Here is a 20,196-nt window from a genome sequence, read left to right as displayed (position 1 = left end):
TGGCAATAAAGTCCTTCATTGTACATCTGTGCAACAAGGTAGTGTTAGTCCGGACGGACAACATGACCGCGATGTACTACATTCAAAAGCAGGGAGGCACCCACTCGCCACAGCTGTCTCATCTGGCTCAGAGCATGTGGAAGTGGGCCATTCAGAGGAACATTTTCCTCATGGCAGAACACCTCCCAGGGAAGGACAACCAGATGGCGGATCTGCTCAGCAGGTACAGCCATCAAATGCACGAGTGGGAGATACACCCATCTGTCCTCCACCCGTACTTCCAGCAGTGGGGTCATCCGGAGATAGACCTGTTTGCCACTAAAGAAAACGCAAAATGCCAACACTTTGCCGCCAGGTTCCCTCACCCACAGTCGCAGGGGAATGCGATATGGATGAACTGGTCAGGCAAATTTGCGTACGCTTTTCCGCCAGCCCCTCTGATACCGCTAGTGGCAAGAAAGCTAAGGCAGCACGCGATGACTCTCATCCTAGTTGCTCCAACGTGGGCGCGCCAAGCATGGTACACCACGTTCCTCGAACTCTCAGTGGTGCCGCATCAAAGACTGCGCCTCACGCCCAGTCTTTTAACGCAGAACCATGGAGAAATTCAGCATCCAGATCCGCAACAGCTCAACCTGGCGATCTGGCTCCTGAAGTCCTAGAGTTTGGATACCTTAACCTACCTCCAGAATGCATGGACATCATCAAGGAGGCAAGGAAGCCAACTACCAGAGCATGCTATGCTGCGAAATGGAAGCGTTTTGTCATTTACTGTACTACCAATGACATCAACCCGCTAGATGCATCTATCCCTGACATCATTTGCTACCTGTTGCATCTTTACAAGTGCAATCTAGCGTACACTTCCATTCGGATACATCTATCCGCCATAGCGGCTTACCTTCAAAACAGGCAGCACCTCTCTGTCTTCAGAGTGCCTGCCATTAAAGCCTTTCTTGAAGGCCTGAAACGAGTCATTCCCCCAAGAACACCACCAGCACCGGTGTGGAACCTCAATGTGGTCCTCACCAGACTGATGGGACCACCATTTGAGCCACTGCACTCGTGTGAACTCCAGTTCCTTACGTGGAAAGTAGCTTTCCTAGTAGCTATTACGTCTCTCAGGCGTGTCAGTGAGCTGCAAGCGCTCACAATCCAGGAGCCATTCATTCAGATTCATCCAAATAGGGTGGTGCTACGCACTAACCCCAAATTCCTTCCGAAGGTGGTGTCACAGTTTCATCTCAACCAAACTATTGACTTACCAGCATTCTTTCAAAACCCGCAAACGGTGGCAGAAAGAATGCTCCACACCTTAGACGTACGGAGGGCGTTGATGTACTACATAGACAGAACACAACCCTTTAGAAAGACAAAACAACTTTTTGTTGCCTTCGCACCACAACACAAAGGCAACCCGATTTCCAAAGCAGGGATAGCCAGATGGATTGTTAAGTGCATCCAGATATGTTATCAAAAGGCCAAGCGCACTTTAACGATACCCCCAAGGGCGCACTCCACACGCAAAATGGGGGCATCCATGGCTTTCCTAGGGAACATTCCTTTGGAGGATATTTGCAGAGCAGCCACGTGGGTTACACCACATACCTTTACAAAACACTACTGTGTTGATGTACATTCCAAGCAGCAAGCTGCTGTAGGACAGGCTGTTCTAAAAACACTTTTTCAGGTTTCTGCAGCTGGCACGGGCAACCGCCGCTGATGGAGGGACTGCTATGTATTCTATGCTAAGATATGAATTTAGCAGCCCACATGCCTCGAACTGAATATGCTACTTACCAGTATGCATCTGTTCTTGGCATGTAGGGCTGCTAACATTCATATCGCCCGCCCTCCTCCCCGGTGCCTGTCGCAGCTGCAGATATACTATTGTATTTATTCATTAGCATGGACATCCTTTACACTTTTCACTCCATCTTCTGGCACAATGGCGAAAAACAATCTGGGGATTGAGCCGATGCCCATGCGCACTGTAGTCCAGGGGAGGAGCCACCCATCTCAGGATACTTCGAAGACTCTTCCAGGACAACAATGTGCGATCATCCGGACCCAACACTAGGCGGCGATCTAATGCTAAGATATGAATGTTAGCAGCCCTACATGCCAAGAACAGATGCATACTGGTAAGTAGCATATTCAACACTTCTACCCCAGGTAGGCGTTGGTCATACCCACTTCAAACCTAGACGGGATTAGTGCTGTAGAGGCGTAACTCCGTTTGCAGTCGAAAACTTGAGCGGGCCGCACTTGATGGTGGAACAAGACAGCGCTCATGCGCTGCTCTGCGAGGCTTCTTGTGTTCACAACCTGTGGGTCTGACCCCACAGATAGGATTGGGTTTTGCGTGTGTCTTTCAATAATAAAAACACGCAACTTGCTAAAGGCGGGCGCATGTCCCACCTCTTTTTTAATGTTCACTCCCATAGCATTTTGCTCTCCGGAACGAGCAGCAACGCACAGGGTGGCAGCTGCATTCCTATGGGCAGGGCAGCGGGTGATAGAAGATTGCGTTGTTTACCAATCCTGTTCCTCCTCGCGCTCAGAACCGTCCAAGAACACACACAGCTACGGTTTTCTCACGGCAGTGGCCTCACACTGTGAATCCCCCTCCAGCACTCTCCCGCTGCCTACCTCTGTTTACTTCGACAGCTGCTGCGGCATGTACAGGCGGTTAACACTTTCTTCCCCCCTGTTTCCCTGGTTATATTTTTAACTGTCAGCAAGTATTGCCGATCTGTTTAATTGAAGGCACAGCCCACAAACACGCTCTAAATAAGGAACTGGTCTTGGGAGATGGGGCTGTGGAAGAAAGAGAGGCTCTCTTTATTATGGTAGTTGTTGATAGGACGTGCTGCGCTAAGAAAGATCACGTCACCACACATTTGATGAGCCACTGCATAGCATGCGAACATTTGTTGCCTCTTTGGCTCTATTGTGACGTTGATGGGTGTTTTCGCTGTATCCGAATCATTTGTTTTTTGGGTAGGCTTCAGTGTTTAAGGCGTTTTCACGTCCAAGCCAGCAGCAACTGGTCTGTACTTTAGCAATAGGGAGGACTAACTGAATGTGGGGTTTGTGAACCATCTGTCTAATATCAACTCTTTCTTCCTTATTTAAGCGGTTGGATTGCCAACTGTCTATCTGTTGGCACAAATTGTGCTTTTACTATGTCATATAAGCCATAGGCGAGACCTATCGTCTATTCCAATGCTTGTTACTGATTACAGCCGAGCCAAAGGCAAGAACTGCTTCACCTTACAGGATGTGCTACTTCATTTTGGTTATACACCGCAAAAGTCAGAATCACACCAGTTTGCAGATCTCACGTCCTCACACAATTGACAGTCGCAGAAGAGTCTTGGAGCAATAGGGCACTCCGAGGTCTTGTTTCATCAGCGTTGTGGGTTGTTCTGATTTACCATACCTCTGGTTCGCAGTACACAGCACAAGGTCGGCACGCTACGCTTGGATCACTAAAAAAAAACAAATCGGTGAATCACAGAATGGAAGACTACTTTTCATGTAACTGATCAGCTGAAAAGTATTTAGGATTTTTATATGATTTCTAAACAGGCAACAGAAAGAGAATAGGAATCCAATTTCTCACACCGTCGCTTGGTATGAAAGGCAAAAAACTGTGCCAGTGATAAGAAAACCTATATAGCTCAAGATGTGAGAAAAGGGAAAACAAAACATTTTTTTTAAATAGAATTGCAGCATTCAGTTGTTTACAGCCAAATTCTGCACTCTGTATTTATCAGCATGCACTAGGTCTTTATTTTCCGGCATGTCTACGGAGTTTCCACCGGACCGTAGTTTTATCGGTCATATGGTGAAGCAGGTGAAACTGAACATTGAAGGTGTCTTTGTAGCTTGAAGAGAAAAAAAATCTTTAGGTTTATATAAAGTTGAACATGGCTGAAAAGACAATGTAATTGTATATATATCATTCTACATATGGACAATGTATACCAACAGCAAATCAAGGCAAAATATTTTTTTAAGCGGTAATTAATCTGTGTAGCAAAAATCCTCTGGCGAGATGATACACTTGTGAAGGGATGGACCATGCATGGTACGACGCATGTACATGTGCTGACCGGTGACGGCTGCAAATTGGGAAACTAAAAACTCAGTTCAATTAGTTGCACGAAGTCCTGCGGGCATCTTTTACCGTTTATACTTTCTGTCCGTCTTTCTATTTTCTTTTGCTCTAGGATTACGTCTTCTGGCACTAAGGTGCATTGTCTTGCATCATCCAATGGGGGGCTTTTCGCAATTCATTTGCCTGCTATTTTATGGTTCAAGCTTCTTCAGGCACAGGGAATATTAACCTCTATAGACTCTGCCCTTGCATCACCTTTACATAGGTGCCATACTTTACTACCAGTGCAAGCAAACACAGGTTGTCGAGTTACAAATCCATCACTTGGCTTGTTTTCGGGCAGTTACTGCCTGCCAGTGTATGCCTTCAGTGAATCTTTCTTCACTTTGACTATATATTCTAGATCCTTTGGTGTGTGCTTTTTGTTTCACAGCATAAAATTCCCCATGCGCTTCCACTTTGCTTTCTGCTGACCAGTATTGCTTCTTTCCAGGGTGGATATTTCAAGATCCATTGAGAAATTCTGTCCAAACTGCCATTAAAATTTACATCCAACAACCAACATCCGGTGTGCTTTTAATGTTTACCAAAAAATCATAAATCTGACGGTAGAAGCTTTCAGCCCCATGTCTGTGACAACTCTGTGAAGTTTTAACGGCTTATCCTTCGCAAATCTACTCAGTTACCAAATCGTGCAGATGCTCCATATGGACACACAACTGTATTAGTGGATGCAATTGTTTGTTATATTGTTTCACAATCTGTCGACTCTAATAAAAATCCAGATGAAGAGACTGCATGCAGTTGAAAATAGAGTGGTCCACATCATTGATGGCCTTCCAAAATTTGACCACTTTTCAAAGTGATAGAAAGTGATGGGTTTGTTAAATATTAACCCTATGATCCAATTTTGAAAATTAACAACCATGGCAATATCATACATGACCCTTGTTTGCCATAACTATTTCAAACGGTTATAGAAAATGTAAGTTGGTTTATGAATCCCATGCTTTTTCAGCGTCGATATGTGTATAAGCCGAGAAATGGGGAGCACGGATATGACTATTAGTCAAGTTGGCTGTTGACATTGCAAAGTGGCCACTTGCAGTTAATGCCCTCTAAACAGATGTAAGCTTGCCAGATTTTGCCACAGAATGTGTGAAATCAGCCAGAAGGCGGGTCTATGGATTCTGAAGTGCATTTGCAAGTCAAGGGTGGTGATGTGCTACCTGAAGTGAGCCCCTGTGATTCTGAATTTCTGATTTAAATTCATAAAGTCCTCAAATTTTTTTTTTTCAGTTACAAATGTGGATTTGTATAAGTTGTACTTTAAATAAAATCTTAAGTCATAGAATGGCAATAGATAATTTAATGATTCAGAACTGGACTATCTGCCAATGGTGAGGGGGCATGTATTAAAATATGGGCGAAAAAAGTTATCAGGAATAATCAAATGTCCTGTGGTTGCTAAATTACATTAATTTAGATTTTTGGGATGTGACCAGCAAATGACATAAACACACCAACAGGACACTTAGAAGTAATATTAAGAAACCCCAAGTGGACATTCTTTTAGGTCTCCCATCTCCCTCTCCATAGTAGTACAGCCCTGGAAGCTAGCAATATTAAACCCTGTACAAAGATTAAGTCATAACTAGTTATAGTGATTGTGCTTTACAGCGCCTAGGCACCAACAAGTGGTACACTCTTGCAATAGAACCCTTTACAAGAAACTAATGGTTTAGTGAAGTGATAAATTATGTAACTACATTCTCACATTGTTTCCTGTGGAATGAAATGTAATTGTTTTCTGTTGCAGTAGTTGGTGCATACCATTCTTCACCAGACCAGTCCCATCAGGTGACCGGTAACCACCAGCAGCCGCAGCAACAGAACACTGGTTTCCCACGCAACAATCAGCCTTACTATAACAACCGAGGAGTCTCTCGTGGTGGTGTGCGCAATCCACGTGGTATAATCAATGGCTACAGGGGACCTTCCAATGGCTTCAGAGGTAAAGTTTGATAAGTTCAGTAGACTACCTACTTTCTGATTTATCCACCAGATCACAATTATAATGTCCACTCCCGAGTTTGATTTCTAAATGCCTATTTACAGTATGATTAAATAGTATGTTCAGTTTTTTTTTAATACTTTGAGTGAGATTGTTTAGGAGGTGCATGCACCTAATCCAGACACCTCCCAGTTTTCGCAGATTTTCTAGTTTGAATACTGTGCTTGAGAGCAGGCCACATTATTGTAATTGTCTGCCCCAATATTTCTGTTTACCTAGGGGTCTTGTTTAAATCAGTATCGCTTTTACTTCCTCTCATTTCAGAACCTGAACTTGGAACACATTTCTCTGCAAATTGTTGTCTTTATCTGTAAAGTGGCAATTTGTTCAGGTTTCCATACACATTTAGGGTCCTTCACCTAGCAAAAAATTTACATTTGCAAATTTACTGCTATACAATCACTATTAGCAGAGCAGAAAATCATGGTCCTGTAGAGGCTAACCCCTACAGGACTAACTCCGCATTCCTAAATAGAGTAGGATCCCCTTAAAGGAACAGGCCTTTCTAAACTATAGGCTGTTCAGGGACAAGGCTATTAGTCTGCCACCACTATCTCCTACCCCTAGAACGTTCACACCCTCCCCCTCGGTCACATATGGGGATGTTGGATGACCCTTGGTAGGGTTGTCCTAGCAGTTGCAGTGAAGACCATGACCTTCAGCCCTACCCGGTCAAGGCCGGCAGAGCCAAATGCCACTTCTGCCAACCTTGTAGTTATACAGAGGGTGGCGCAATACCGCAAGGTTAAGCTCCACATGATAGAGGAGGAGAATTAGTTCCTTGTTAAGACCAAGAGATCAAGGAGTTTGGTGAAGATCAGTTAGGCAATTTCTGTGATCCGGACATGCTCAGTCTTATTACCACGCATATCCAAAAGAAATAAGGCTGCCCCAGACAACCTGGCCTACATGAGGACTGTAGGAAGCTGGCTCTATATGTGTTAATGTTAATGTGAAGCTAAACTTATAAAGCGCACTGACACCATAAGTTTCCTGGCGCTAAAATAATGTTTGTGAGGTGGTGACAGAAAGCATAGTTGGACTTAGAGAAGAGCCACGTTTTTAGACTCTTCCTGTAGCTCAGCAGGGTGTCAGAGGTCTTGATTACCAGGGGGAGGGAATTCCACAACTTGGGTGCCAAATAACTGAATCTGCGGCCACCCAGCTTTTTAAGTTTAACCACCGGAGTAACCAGAAGGTGAAGATGGACTGAGCGAAGATTGCGGGCCGGGCAGTACGTGGCAATGAGTGACTTCAAAAAATCAGGACACTTGCACTGACGGGCCTTGTAAATTAGACAGCCAATCTTGAAAGCGGCCCTCTGTTCAATTGGCAGCCAGTGCAGTTTGGACAATAAGGGTCTTGCTGACTGCCATTTTGGGACTTTATGAATAAGCCTTGCTGCCTGGTTCTGAACAATCAGAAGACGATGAAGTAGGAACTTTGGAAGACCCCAGTAAAGAGAATTAGAAAAGTCAAGGCGGGAGAGAACAAGGGAGATGACAACTAGCACCAATGCATCATGCGAGAGTAGATGAGAGATTTTACGAATGTTTCGTAACTGGAACATACTGGCCAAAATAATAGCTCCGACATGGGTTTTAAGAGAGAGGTCGGTATCAATGGTAACGCCCAGGCTCTTAACCGAGCCCGAAGGGCTGGAAGGCGTACCTAGCTCTATTGGCCAGAACTGTTGGCCCCAGTGAGCCGCACTGTTGCCAGACAGGATGAGTTCCGTTTTCTCCGGATTTAATTTAAGCTGGTTATGGATCATCCATTGCTGAATGTGAAGCTCAACTGCCTGAAAATCAGATACGGCATCAGTGGAGTCCAGGGGGAAGATGATCTGCATGTCCTCAGCATAGTTGAGGACAGTGCATTTCCAGTTTCTCAATGAATGGATTAATGGCCGAAGGTACAAGTTAAACAATAAAGGTGAGAGGGAGGATCTCTGCGGAACTCCACAAGTTGTGGATACCTGAGTTGCTGTGAAAGGGCCTAGGTGGACCGTTTGCCCTCTGCCCGAGAGGAAGGACTTAATCCACTCCCGGGCAGGGCCCTGGATACCCGCCTGTCCGACACGATGGAGAAGAATGTTATGATCCACCGTGTTGAACGCGGCCGACAAGTCCAGGAGTACTAGTGCCTGTGGGGACCCCCTGTCTGCATTCCCCCGAAGGGCATCCAAGACCTTCAGGATGACCGCTTCAGTGGAATGCGCTGGCCTGAAGCCAGCTTGGTTGGGTTCCAGAAAGCCGGAGCTCTCTATGAATGCCGACAGGCATGTGGTCACATGAGCCTCCAGAAGTTTAGACATGTAGGTAAAGAGGGAAATAGGCCGGTAGTTGGCAGGGTTAGCGGGGTCGGCTCCCGGTTTTTTCAAGAGGGTAACTAATATGGCCTCCTTGAACGCACTGGGGACCATACCAGTACTCAGAGGCGTTCAGAAGGGGGAGAATACTGTCAGATAAGGAGGAAAAAAACGCTCTAAGGACTGAAGAGGGACAGCAATCCTTGGGAGATCCCGATTTAATACGGGTAGTAAGCTCCGAAAGAATGCTGGGGGTTATGACTGAGAATTGGGTGAAGGAGCAGGGATTAAGAGAGAGGGAATCTAACAGACTGGCAGGGATGGGAGAAGAAATGGTATTCTTAATATCCGCAATTTTCTGAATAAAAAAGGTATTAAGCACATTACAGGTTTCTTGGGTCGGGGCCTGGGTGGGGAGAACTCTGTGATCTGATGAGAAGTCATTCATAATTTTGAAGACTTTAGATTTTTTGCGGGCTGAAGAAATTCTTTCAGAGATATGTGAGGCCTTTGCTCTAACGATTGCATGTTTGTATTCTTTGCGGGCCCTCACGAACAATGATCGGTCCGCGTTGGGAGTAGCCACGCCTCCAGTTACGTTCTAATTGGCGTAGCTTCAGTTTTAATGCTTTAAGTTCCTCAGAGAACCATCGATGGGAATTGCCGTGTCTGGTATGTGCAAATTTAGTGAGAGGGGCAAACCTGTCACTAGCTGTTTGCAGCCAGCTAGCTATCCCACCCTCCATAGAGTCAATGCCTGATTCAGGGTCGATAGTGGGGCAAGTGTTGGCCACAAAATCAAGGAACCCTTGGGAGTCATAGGAATTCCATTTGCGGGATAATCCACCAGCTAAAATAGGGGCCTTAACCCTCCCTTCAATTGTGATAGTGACCTCTATCAGGTGGTGGTCCGACCAGAGGCAAGGGGAGATGATCGGACAGGATAAGACTAGATTATGAGTCCAAATATGGTCGAGAATATGACCCTTAGTGTGGGTGGGTACAGTAATATGCTGCGTCCGATTAAGACTAGTCAGAATTTCAAATAGTTCCATGGCATGTGGTCCGGCTTGATCGTTGTCGAACCAGTAGTTAAAATCACCAAATACAGCGATTCTAGTGTGGTGAGTGAGCAGGTCAGCTACCTGTTCACTCAGAGATGGGGAACGAAGGCATCGACTGGGGGGGGGGGCGATAAAGTAATACAAGAGCGAGGACACCACCATCGGTTTCCAAACTGATGACTATATTATCTACCCCAGGCAATGTTAACGACGCAGTGGTAAGAAATTTAAAATTTTTGGGTATAATGGCTGCTACTCCTCCTCCGGGGCGACTAGATGGTCGATTCACGTTAAAGATATAATAATCCGGAGGGAGGGCCGCCAAGACGTCCGGATGGGAGTCAGGGGTAAGCCATGTCTCAGTTAGTAGCAGGACATCTGGTTTATCCGTAGTAAGCAGGATAAATAAGTCTAACTGGTGTTTCACCATGGAGCGAGTGTTAAGATAGAGCACCCGAAGCTATGTGTCATTGCTTAATACCTGTAAAGATGTTTTCTTTCGGAGGAGGACGGATAGCTCCATAGTCACTCCTGACACATGGGCTCAGCGCATTCCGAGAAATAGCCAGATGTATGATACGCTCATGTGTGCATGGAGGTAGCGAGATGTCCGATGACTGCAACTCTCTGAGCACCTTCGCTGGGTAAGTGATGAATTTACCAGAGTTCCTGGCCCCTAGGCCCGGACTGGTGCGGACGGGCGCAGACTTGCTTGCCATTGGCGCGCCGCTGGCGCGCCCGCTGCGCCTCCGGGATAAAGGCTCCATTTTATAGTGACAAGTGCGGGAGGGGCCTAGCACTAGACTGCTATCCCTGCTCCTGCTCCTCACCTAAGATGGCGGTCCCCCAGGCAGCGTCTAATCTGCTGCAGTGGGGATGATCCGGGGAAGGTTAACAGGCAGATGGGCCCGATAATTTACTGCATCAGCCCGTTAAAAAATCTGATATACTTTATTTATTTTATTTATTTTGAAAGTTTTATATAGCGCGAACCAGATCTTTGCAGATATCAGAGCGCTTTACAGAGCATACATAACAGGCCATTAGATATGGCGTACTTGTGGGTAATAAGTGGGGTGGGGTAAGCATAGGAGGGAGCATAGTAAAACAGTTACATCAATAATGCAAGTGGTACAAATAGGTGAAGGCATAGACCGCCAGGTAAATCAACAATACAAGTAATACAAACAATCGAAGGGATCGAACAGATAATACTGTACTCTATACTGTACTCTATACCTTGTATAGAATCCAGTGGTTCCCTTATGAGTGGACAGGGACATGTTATGGCAATCCCAAAGTCCTCTGTTAGGGGGTAGTGTGGTCGAGCAGCCTTAGGCTTAACACGGAGGAGTGCAAGACATCTGAAAATACACACAATTTTCAATAAATGAGACACGACTAAAAAAGGAGATCCACACCAATTTATACTAATAGCAAGTATCTTTATATATTTAGGCATCAGGAGAAAATAGTTCAGGTAAGTACGTTCTGCAGTGTTAATCTATGGGAGGAAAAATGTATGCGGTTTATAGATTCTTGTCAACGACTTATGGGACCCTTCTACAGTAGTTAAGGTGAGTGGTGGAAGAGGTCCAAGGCAGCACCAGCAGAATACCACCGGTTAGAACAGGGTTTCACCCAGGGTCAAGTATGCTCTCCAAGAGCACCTACAGCGGCTCTAGGGCTGCCTGGTGCAGTGTGCTGAGGCCTAATGTTATCCAATGGGGGATAGTGGGCCTTCGATTGGTGGCTCCTCACAAGCAGGCCTCCACAACCCCCCACCCCTTCCCCTCCCTTCCAATAACATTGGACGTCAGTACACAGCACTGATATGGTGCTTTGAGAGTGCACTCTCGACCCTGGGAGAACCCTGGTTCTAAACCCAGAAACCCAACTCCCACAACCAAGTGCTCACCTATAAACCGATAACTCAAATTTCTCCCATAGGATTGCATTGACTGCTTTTATTTGAAAATTGTTCTAAGTGTCAAGTTGATTTGGATGGAACTCTAAGAAACTGCAAAGATACAAAACCTGCTTTACTTACCTTTTCTCTAGGAAATGTCCTAGTGTATTATCTCGGCATATCACATTGAGTAGAAAAGGTAATATATAAAGTAATCTGCAAAGCAGTCAGAAGTAATCTAACAGTAATTTCAACTGTATTCAAAGTATTTACAAAGCTGTAACTTTCATTCAGCTTGCTTGTATTGTTCAACCTGCTTTGAAAAGTACCGTTTACACTTACCTGTGGCAGTCTAGCTTTGTTCTAGGAAATAAATATAACTAAATATTTTTATACAAATCAAATTGGTCCAAGGACTGAACTCAGACCAGTTTGATTTGTGTGACATCAATTCTTGCCTGTTTATGTACAATAAATGCTGAACACTCCCTCTGATAAAGCCGTACTGCTCGCCCACACTACCACAAATAGAGAGTAAGGTGCTATCTAATTTAACCTCTACTATTACCTCTGATCTATTCTGAGATTGAATTGGAGTCCGAAGCCATTCCAACGGGACAGGTGGGCGTGAGTACTAAAACCCCTGTACCCCATAAGCTATCTTCCACTAAACATAAGGCTACAGCACTACCTCTGCCTTCGGCCCTTGGTCAGCACCGAGATGATGTTTGATGCCCGGCCCTCTGTCCTAGCACCGATACAAGTAGTCATGCCTTCTGGCTCCGGATAGAGCCGAACAGATCGTCTTCGGACTCAAAACATTCTGCTCTGAAAGACAAATCTAGTACGGAGCCACATCCTCAGTTTCGAAACAAGAGTCCGTTTCGGGCCGAAACCTTCCACTTCCAAGGACAAGTCTGGTACAGCACCTACATCGAAAGGATATTTCAGATTCCCTAGAACCAATTTTAGACATTATGAAAGACCGAGTGGATCCAAAGCGGAAAAAGCTTTATATCAATCCAGACACTGGACATATATATCAGCCAAAAATTCTTCCGAAAGGAAAGACCGTTCAAAGGGGAATGGATATGAGATCCCCCTTAAGAAGTAGCACCTTGCTACAAATCCTATCCATCTAACTTTTCCATCCCCTCCACCACTACCACCATCTTCACCTTTACCAGTACTGCCAGGCTCTAATCCATTACACATAACATCACAGGGCTCTCCTCACACACAACCTGATTTAGGCGATGAGGATAATGATGACGATCACAATGTTCCTTTACCTACAGATCCGCGGAATGATATTGTTCCACCTATTGAAAACGATCCAAACCTATACCCTGCAAAACCTTCATCTCCAGATGATAATGTGTCCTATCTAGAGCTAATTTCCAGAGCAGCAGCATATCATGGGGTTACACTGCATAAAGAGTCCTTAGGTGACCATTTTGTATTTGGGACACTAGTGTCTTCACACATTAAGCCAGTCTCCCTATGTTAAAAGGCATGATGAGATATGTAGATGACTTTTTTAAGGACCCTGTTCATGCACAAATTTTAACACCTAGAGTTGATGATAAATATAAACAATCACCCTCTGATCCAGTTTTCATTAAAGGACAGCTCCCTCTAGGTTCACTGGTAGTTTACAACGCTCGTAAACATCTGGAGATGCTCCTCCTCCAGATAAAGAATTGAAGCTAATTGACGCATCGGGTAAAAGGTAAGCTGATAATTAATCACTTGTGCATTGCCAACACGCAGGGCCTACTAGCTAGGTATGACAGTGCACACTGGGATATGGAAGGTCTCCTACAGTAACTCTTGGAAGAACACAAAAAAAGCCACAAGAGCTAGTTCAAAAAGGGAAGCTCATGTTCGAGTCATATGAGCTGCAGAATACATACATGTGCCTAGATCGCCATCTGGTGTTGGGCTTGGATGTTTGCAGTTTTTTATGGTCTTGGAATAAGTCTTTGTTGTAATGAGTTAGGTGACTCATCCCTTGGACAATAGTGCGCATGGGTATAAACTGCATACCCAGATAGTTTTTTTCTGCCATTGTGTTCGGATTTGACTTGCTGCGCTCCGGTTCGGTACCCTGTGTCCAAACTTCTTTTGACCCACAACCTATCACACTCACTGGTATTGTTCCGTTAGCCTGCCATTTCGACGCGCTGACTCCCAAACCCTCTATTCTGGTCGTCAATGCGGGCCGCTGGGCCTATCTGCGCCGTTCCGGCCTATAGCTAATGGAAAGGACTCCATTTAACAAATACTCCCAGTGTGGAGCTACATTTCCACACAGTGACCACCACAAGGTCTGCAACCTATGTCTAACACCTGAGCACGAAGAAAACCATCCGGGCTCGATGACACTTTATGGCACAAGAGGCTGCACCGGTGCCAGAATACATTTTCGTTGAAGGCCCCGATGTTCCAGAGGCAGAGGATTCGGAAGAGCTCAAGATAGTCTCTGAAGCGGACAACACGACTCCGATGACCACATCACTCCAGGTCAACGAATAAGTACAAATGTCCCTGCCCCACCTGAAAAACTGAAGGCTCCGGTAAAAACTTCCCCTAAAGGCCTTAGTCGAGACCGAAAGAAAAGTTCAGAAGCCCCGCCTCCAGGCCCTGCCCCGAAAACAAAACAAAAGCATTCTGACAGCTCGGGACTGCTCATGCTGCAAATCAGTACCCAGAAAACGCTTTTCGCGCCGAAATCGGGGATACATATCTCCATTACGCCCAAAAATGCCTCGCCGCTGAACCCTTCGGCACCGAAATACCATAAGGCCTCGGAACTGGAAAAACACCCAAAAAATCCTCTGATCCAAAGAAAAGTTCAGACTTCGAAGCCAAAGTAGCACAAAGCTCCTCCTAAAGCTATAGAGACCAAATCAAAGTCAAGCTCGGAACTGAAAAAATCGGTACCGAAAGAAGACAAGCAGAAAGAACTGTTTTGACCAGATCCTCTCGATCTGAAACAAAAACATTACTTGTGGACCCTAAAAAGGCCATATTGTCAGTCCTCCAACAAAGAGGAGGAAATCTGATACCTCATCCAGACCTAAGATACTTGCAAAGAAGAGAGACCTTGCAACTTCACCCATAGGACCCTCTTCTCCTATCCTTCCTACTAAACCTTTGTCTCCTATAAACTTTCCTATACCCTCTCCAAGATTTTCTCCATACTCACCCTTACCATCACAGGGTGAGGATGATTTAGGGGATGGGGTGGACACAATAAGGATCCCTTAGATGACCCTGATGAGAACACTACCCCACCACAGAATACATGGGATGATTACGATCATCCCACACATCCTCCAGACCTTCCTTATCCAGACCCATACCCAACTAAGCCATCCCAACGGATGATAGTATAGCATTTAGTCAGTTCATTAATAGAGCTGCGTAATATCATGGCATGGCACTACATTCTGACCTCATGGAAGACTTCCTACTGGACACTTTTGCCCAGTCACAAAAAGCAATACACACATTGCCAATCCTCAAAGGTGTCTTTAAACATGCACCAGCCATATTTAAAGACCCTGTCAGGACCAGGATTCTCAATCCTTGGATGGATAAAGAATATAAGCCTGCCCCTAAAGAACCAGTATACATCAAAGTACAACTCTCCTTAGATTCTTTAGTATTGTCCAATGCAAGAAAACGTATAAACTGCTGGATGCATCAGGGATAGGAGTTGCCTCCCAAGCAGCCAATCACTGGAGGATAGCGAACGTGCAAGCTCTACTTGCCAGATATGACAGGGCTCACTACGACGACCTTGTAAATCTTATCCAACACTTCCCTAACCAGTACAAGGCCAACGCCAACGATCTGGTCCAAGAGGGCTAGTTAATAACAAATGCATCCATCAATTGTGCCCTTGATGCAGCAGACACTGCATCTATATCTATTAACACCAGGGCCTTACTTTGTAGACATGCATGGTTACGCATTTCCGGGTTTAAACAGGAAGTGAAACCAACTATTTTAAATCAGCTGTTCGATCAAGAACACCTGTTTGGCCCAGCTGTGGACACAACTTTACAAAAAATGAAAAATAACACTGCAAAACCTATGGGAGCATTAGTTTCAGCACATAAAAGGTTCCTTTTGTTGCTCCTTCTATAGGGGTGGATCCAAGAACATTGGCACAGACACTACTTCATCCTCCTACAAGACTTCTACACAAACATCCCCCAACAGAGGATATTTTAGGGGGGAGTACAGAGGAAATGAAAAAAGGGAGAGGTGGTGGGAACAACAACCAAACCACCCCTACTACCAAGCAAGGACTTCCCTCCGCTCCCTCCAGGAAAACTATCACAGTTCCTACCTGTCTGGTACTCCATCACTAAAGGCAAGTGGGTAAGACAAATTATCCAGTATGGTTACTGCCTCAAACTAACTGCAACTCCCCCCAACTTATACCACCCAGACGTCCAATGTCCAAAGAACATCTAACGCTTCTCAAACAAGAAGTTCTATCACTACTTCAAAAGCATGCAATTGAACCAGTTCCCCTCCAAAATCAAGGCAGAGGGGTTTACTCCCTTTACTTTCTCGTCCCAAAGGACGACTGTACTCTCAGACCAATACTGGACCTCAGACCACTCATCCTCAACATACAATCAGATCATTTTCACACGATCACTCTTTAACAGGTCCTCCCACTACTCCAACAAGGCGACTTCCTTGCCACTCTAGACCTCAAGGACACCTACTTCCATATTCCTATATACCCTGCTCACAGGAAATATCTAAGGTTAGTAGTGGACGGTCAACACTATCAATTCAAGGCACTCCCATTTGGCGTGACCACAGCACTTAGTCTTCACAAAATGTTTGGCATTAGTAGCTGCCCACTTGCGAAGAAAACAAATTTGTGTTTCCATACCTAGATGACTGGCTAATAAAAGCCAAGTCATAGAACCAGTCTGTTCAGACTTGCAGAAAAATTCATCTGCTTCACAACTTGGGATTCACCGTAAACCTCACCAAATCACATCTCCAGCAGTCACACAAACCTCAGTATCTAGGGGCCACATTAGACACTTCAAAATACCTGGCATACCCCAATCCAGTCAGGATAGCCAGTATACTAAACCTCATAACAAAATTCCAGCCCCAACATTCACTACCAGCGCGGGTATTTATGCAGCTAATTGGGAAGATGGCCTCTTGCATTTTCACAGTACCTCATGCAAGACTACAGATTCGCCCTTTACAAGAATGCTTAGCACGTCCGTGAAACCAGTTTGAAGGTCAACTTTCAGATCTGGTGTTGGTAGACAGCCGGACACATCGCTTTTTGCAGTGGTGGAACACACTACACCTTTCCAAACGGCGGCAGTTCCTAGAGCCAGTTCCACAGATGGTGCTAACAGCAGACGCATTGCTCAACGGCTGGGGAGCCCATCTCTTAAACCATACAATTCAGGGCAGGTGGACCCCTCAACAAAAAGTGCTCCACATCAATCACCTCGAATTGCTAGCAATATTTCTGGCATTGAAATCCTTCCAGACACATCTTATGAACAAAACTGGCCTTGTCCATATGTACAATATGACAGCAATGTATTAGATACATAAACAAGGGGGGGACACATTCTCTGCTGCTTTCTCAACTAGCGCAGAACATATGGAGATGGGCCATCCCACAAAGGATACACCTTCTAGCAGAACATCTTCCAGGCGTACACAAGCAAATTGCGGATCTGCTCAGTCGTCAGACACAGCAGATATACAAATGGAAACTTCATCCTCAAGTTCCACACTCCATTTTTTCGTATGTGGGGCTACCCAGACGTAGATCTGTTCACCTCAAACACAAAATGCCCAACCTTTACCGCCAGGTATCCACACCCATTGTCCAAAGACAATGTGATATGGATCAATTGGTCAGGCAGATTTGCGTACGGTTTTCCGCCACTCCCGCTCATTCAATTAAGTGTAGTGCTGCCATTAAGAGTATATGGTGCTGGGAGATCGCCATCACGAACTCCACAGCACCATGATGGCTATACTGAAGACTGAGAAGTTTGGTATCATCACATTAAATCCACACTAATGCCAGTGTGGGATTTAATGTAAAGTGCACGACAGAGGGCAACTCAGAGTTGCCCCCTAACACTAACCCACAACCAGTGTCCTGACTGAGAGGCTGTTTAGGCTGCCACCCAGCAGACAAGTTGCTGGACCCCTGGGTAGAGAGCCATCCGCTCTTGTGGGCCTGCAACAATGCACATCCTGGGGCGAGGTGCTAGGCCTCCTCCCCCAGGATGGGCAGGGTAAGCATCAAAGGCATGCCGCCTTTGTGAGCTCCTCTGCCAAACCTCTGTGGACTGTTTTCACTGTACCTTACTATGGTGCAGTATATACAGAGCCACTTTCTTACAGGCCCTCCATTTGAACCTTTACACAATTGCGAATCGCAATTCCTAACATGGACAGTAGCTTTTCTAGTCGCCATCACCTCTCTCAGGAGATTAAGTGAGATCCAGGCTTTAACCATACAAGAACCTTTCTTACAATTACACCATAACAAGGTATTTCTCAGAACAAATCAAAAATTCCTTTCCAAAGTAATCTCTGCTTGCCATCTCAATCAAAATGCTACAGAATGCAAATCTGCAGGACCTTCTCTACTAAAACATTGAGGGACAGAGAAAGAAGACTTCTGACCTGGCTGCAAAAGATGAAGTCTAGAAAGGAGGTTATTTCCAGCGACAGCGAAGATTCCTCTTCAGCTTCCTCTTCAAGAAGATCTAAAAAGAGGGGTAGGTCTTCCCCTTCAACATCTGCTGTGCCTCCTTCTAAGACATCTCAAAAGGCCTCTGATAGGTCTGGTAGGTCTAGTCCCCGAAAATCTCCTCACCGAGGTGCAAAGGAGAAAGTGGGGTTGTGTGCTGAGGTGGTTTCTTCTCAGAAAGGTTCACAAGTGCCTTCTGTTAACTCTCCACCTTCAGGGAAACCAAAAGGTTTTAAAAAAAAACTGTTTCTCTGCCTCAGGATTCGAAATCTGACAAGAAAACCCGCTTGTCGACGGTGACATCTTAAGGTACGTCGACGACGACAAATCCATCAAATATCCATTTTTGCCTCGTCGAGGGGGCTGTCTATGTCGGCGTTGATGACGACAGCCTCGCCGACTGGACCATCATTATCTTAATCGTCGACGAGATTGGTATCCTCGATGACGCCGACTGTGGTATCGAAGACTGCGACGATGGCAATGACGACGACTGCTTTGATTCTGACGACGAGCTCGTCGACGATGCCGTTGACGATAACACCTGTGTGGAGAAGCGTGGCTCAGTGGTTAGAGGCAGCAGACCCGGAAGCTGAGATCGACCGTGGACCAGGGTTCGATTCCCCGCCTCGGCGGGTCTCGGGCTCAAAATTCCACGGACTCGAAATTTCTTGCTCTGGTGCCTACTCAACTCACGGGGTCACACTCTGCGACTCTGGGCAATAGCTTGCTTAATCTCCACTACGGCCCCTCGCGGCGGGATGCCTGGCTTTCACCTTGTGGACACCCTGCCGGGGTTTCTCTCAGGGGAATACCAGGACGGGTTCCCTAAGCAAGCGCCGGGACGCTCACGGGCAGCTGTGCACTTTACAAGTCCAGCACATTTACATTTACATTTACCTCCGTCGACGATGGTTTGCTCTCTGTCGACGGTGCTCTCGTTGTACCTCATCGCCGACTATGTCGACGACGAACCCGTCGACGGTCACCCCATCGACGGTGCAAAAGGTACGGATTTCCATAAGAAGGCGCCGAATAACACCGGAGATGACGTCCCCACGAAGGGTGACACCCTTACCACCTGCCTTACTTTTAGAGGAGGATTATTCAGAAGAGGATGATGACGACGATGGACCATTTGGAGATGCTTACAGTCCATCGCAGCTCCAGGTAAAATACCAGGATTCTGATTCAGATGGCTACTATGAAGAAGTGCGTCAACTTCCTCCCAGAGAGGGATTCAAGAGCAATCTCAACAGGGTATGGTTTCGATGCCCTCTTTGCTGATAACTGACCTGCAAATGATGTTAATGGACTACAGGAGAAGCTTTCCTTCCCAAACTCCTGAAACTAGTCAGACGCCTCCTCCACCTCCACCTCCACCTCTACCACCTTCCACTCCAGCTGAGGTACAGCCAAGGGATCAAGAACCTGCGGAGGTTCGTTAAGCGATAACATCAGGTCAAGTGGAGACAATGATGATGATAATTCCTCGGATGATGGAGGGAATGTAACGGAGGTCCCGAATCCGGATAGAGAATGGGATGCGTACATAATTCCAGATCCACCTTCTCCTTCACCAGATCCAGTAGATTCGCCACCGGCTGACATCGGTGGTTTCCATAACCTCATGGAACGAGCTTCAAAACGGTTTGGCCTGCCAGTTCCAACAGTTCAATCGGACTGTTTTCTTTACGATTTTAAAGAGCCATACAGAAAATCCATCCGCTCTATTCCCATCATAGAGCATGTGTGGTCTGAGGGTGTGAAAGTTATGCAGTCGTCAGCAACCGTCATTCCCGTTCTACCGCGGCTGGAGAAGAAGTACAGGGCCCCTGATGGTAGTCCCGCGTGCCTGGGTGGCCAACCGAAGCCGGACTCCGTGATCTCTCAGGCTGCACAAAGGAAGTAAAAGAACCCTTCAGCCCCTCTGG

At 46.0% G+C, this 20,196-nt stretch overlaps 1 protein-coding gene across 14 annotated transcripts in view; it reads left to right on the top strand.

Annotated features, from left to right (window-relative positions):
- Window positions 1–20,196, top strand: part of CAPRIN1 (cell cycle associated protein 1) — a 568,063-nt gene that overhangs the window by 433,386 nt on the left and 114,481 nt on the right. For 7 of the 14 annotated variants that reach the window (XR_013609671.1, XM_078684260.1, XM_078684264.1 and 4 more), the window contains exon 15: window positions 5,949–6,140. Coding sequence is in view for 11 of the 14 variants with exons in the window: in XM_078684260.1 (XP_078540386.1) it covers window positions 5,949–6,140 (192 nt within the window). In the remaining 3 variants the exon portion in view is untranslated. Of the gene's footprint in view, window positions 1–5,945; window positions 6,141–20,196 lie in introns of all 14 variants that reach the window. The other 7 variants (XR_013609672.1, XR_013609670.1, XM_078684258.1 and 4 more) reach the window with 1 other exon arrangement.

This window comes from Lissotriton helveticus, chromosome 3_2, assembly GCF_964261635.1.
Source record: "Lissotriton helveticus chromosome 3_2, aLisHel1.1, whole genome shotgun sequence".
In the NCBI taxonomy this organism is placed as follows: Eukaryota; Metazoa; Chordata; class Amphibia; order Caudata; family Salamandridae; genus Lissotriton; species Lissotriton helveticus.
This window is presented reverse-complemented; position numbering and strand designations above follow the sequence as displayed.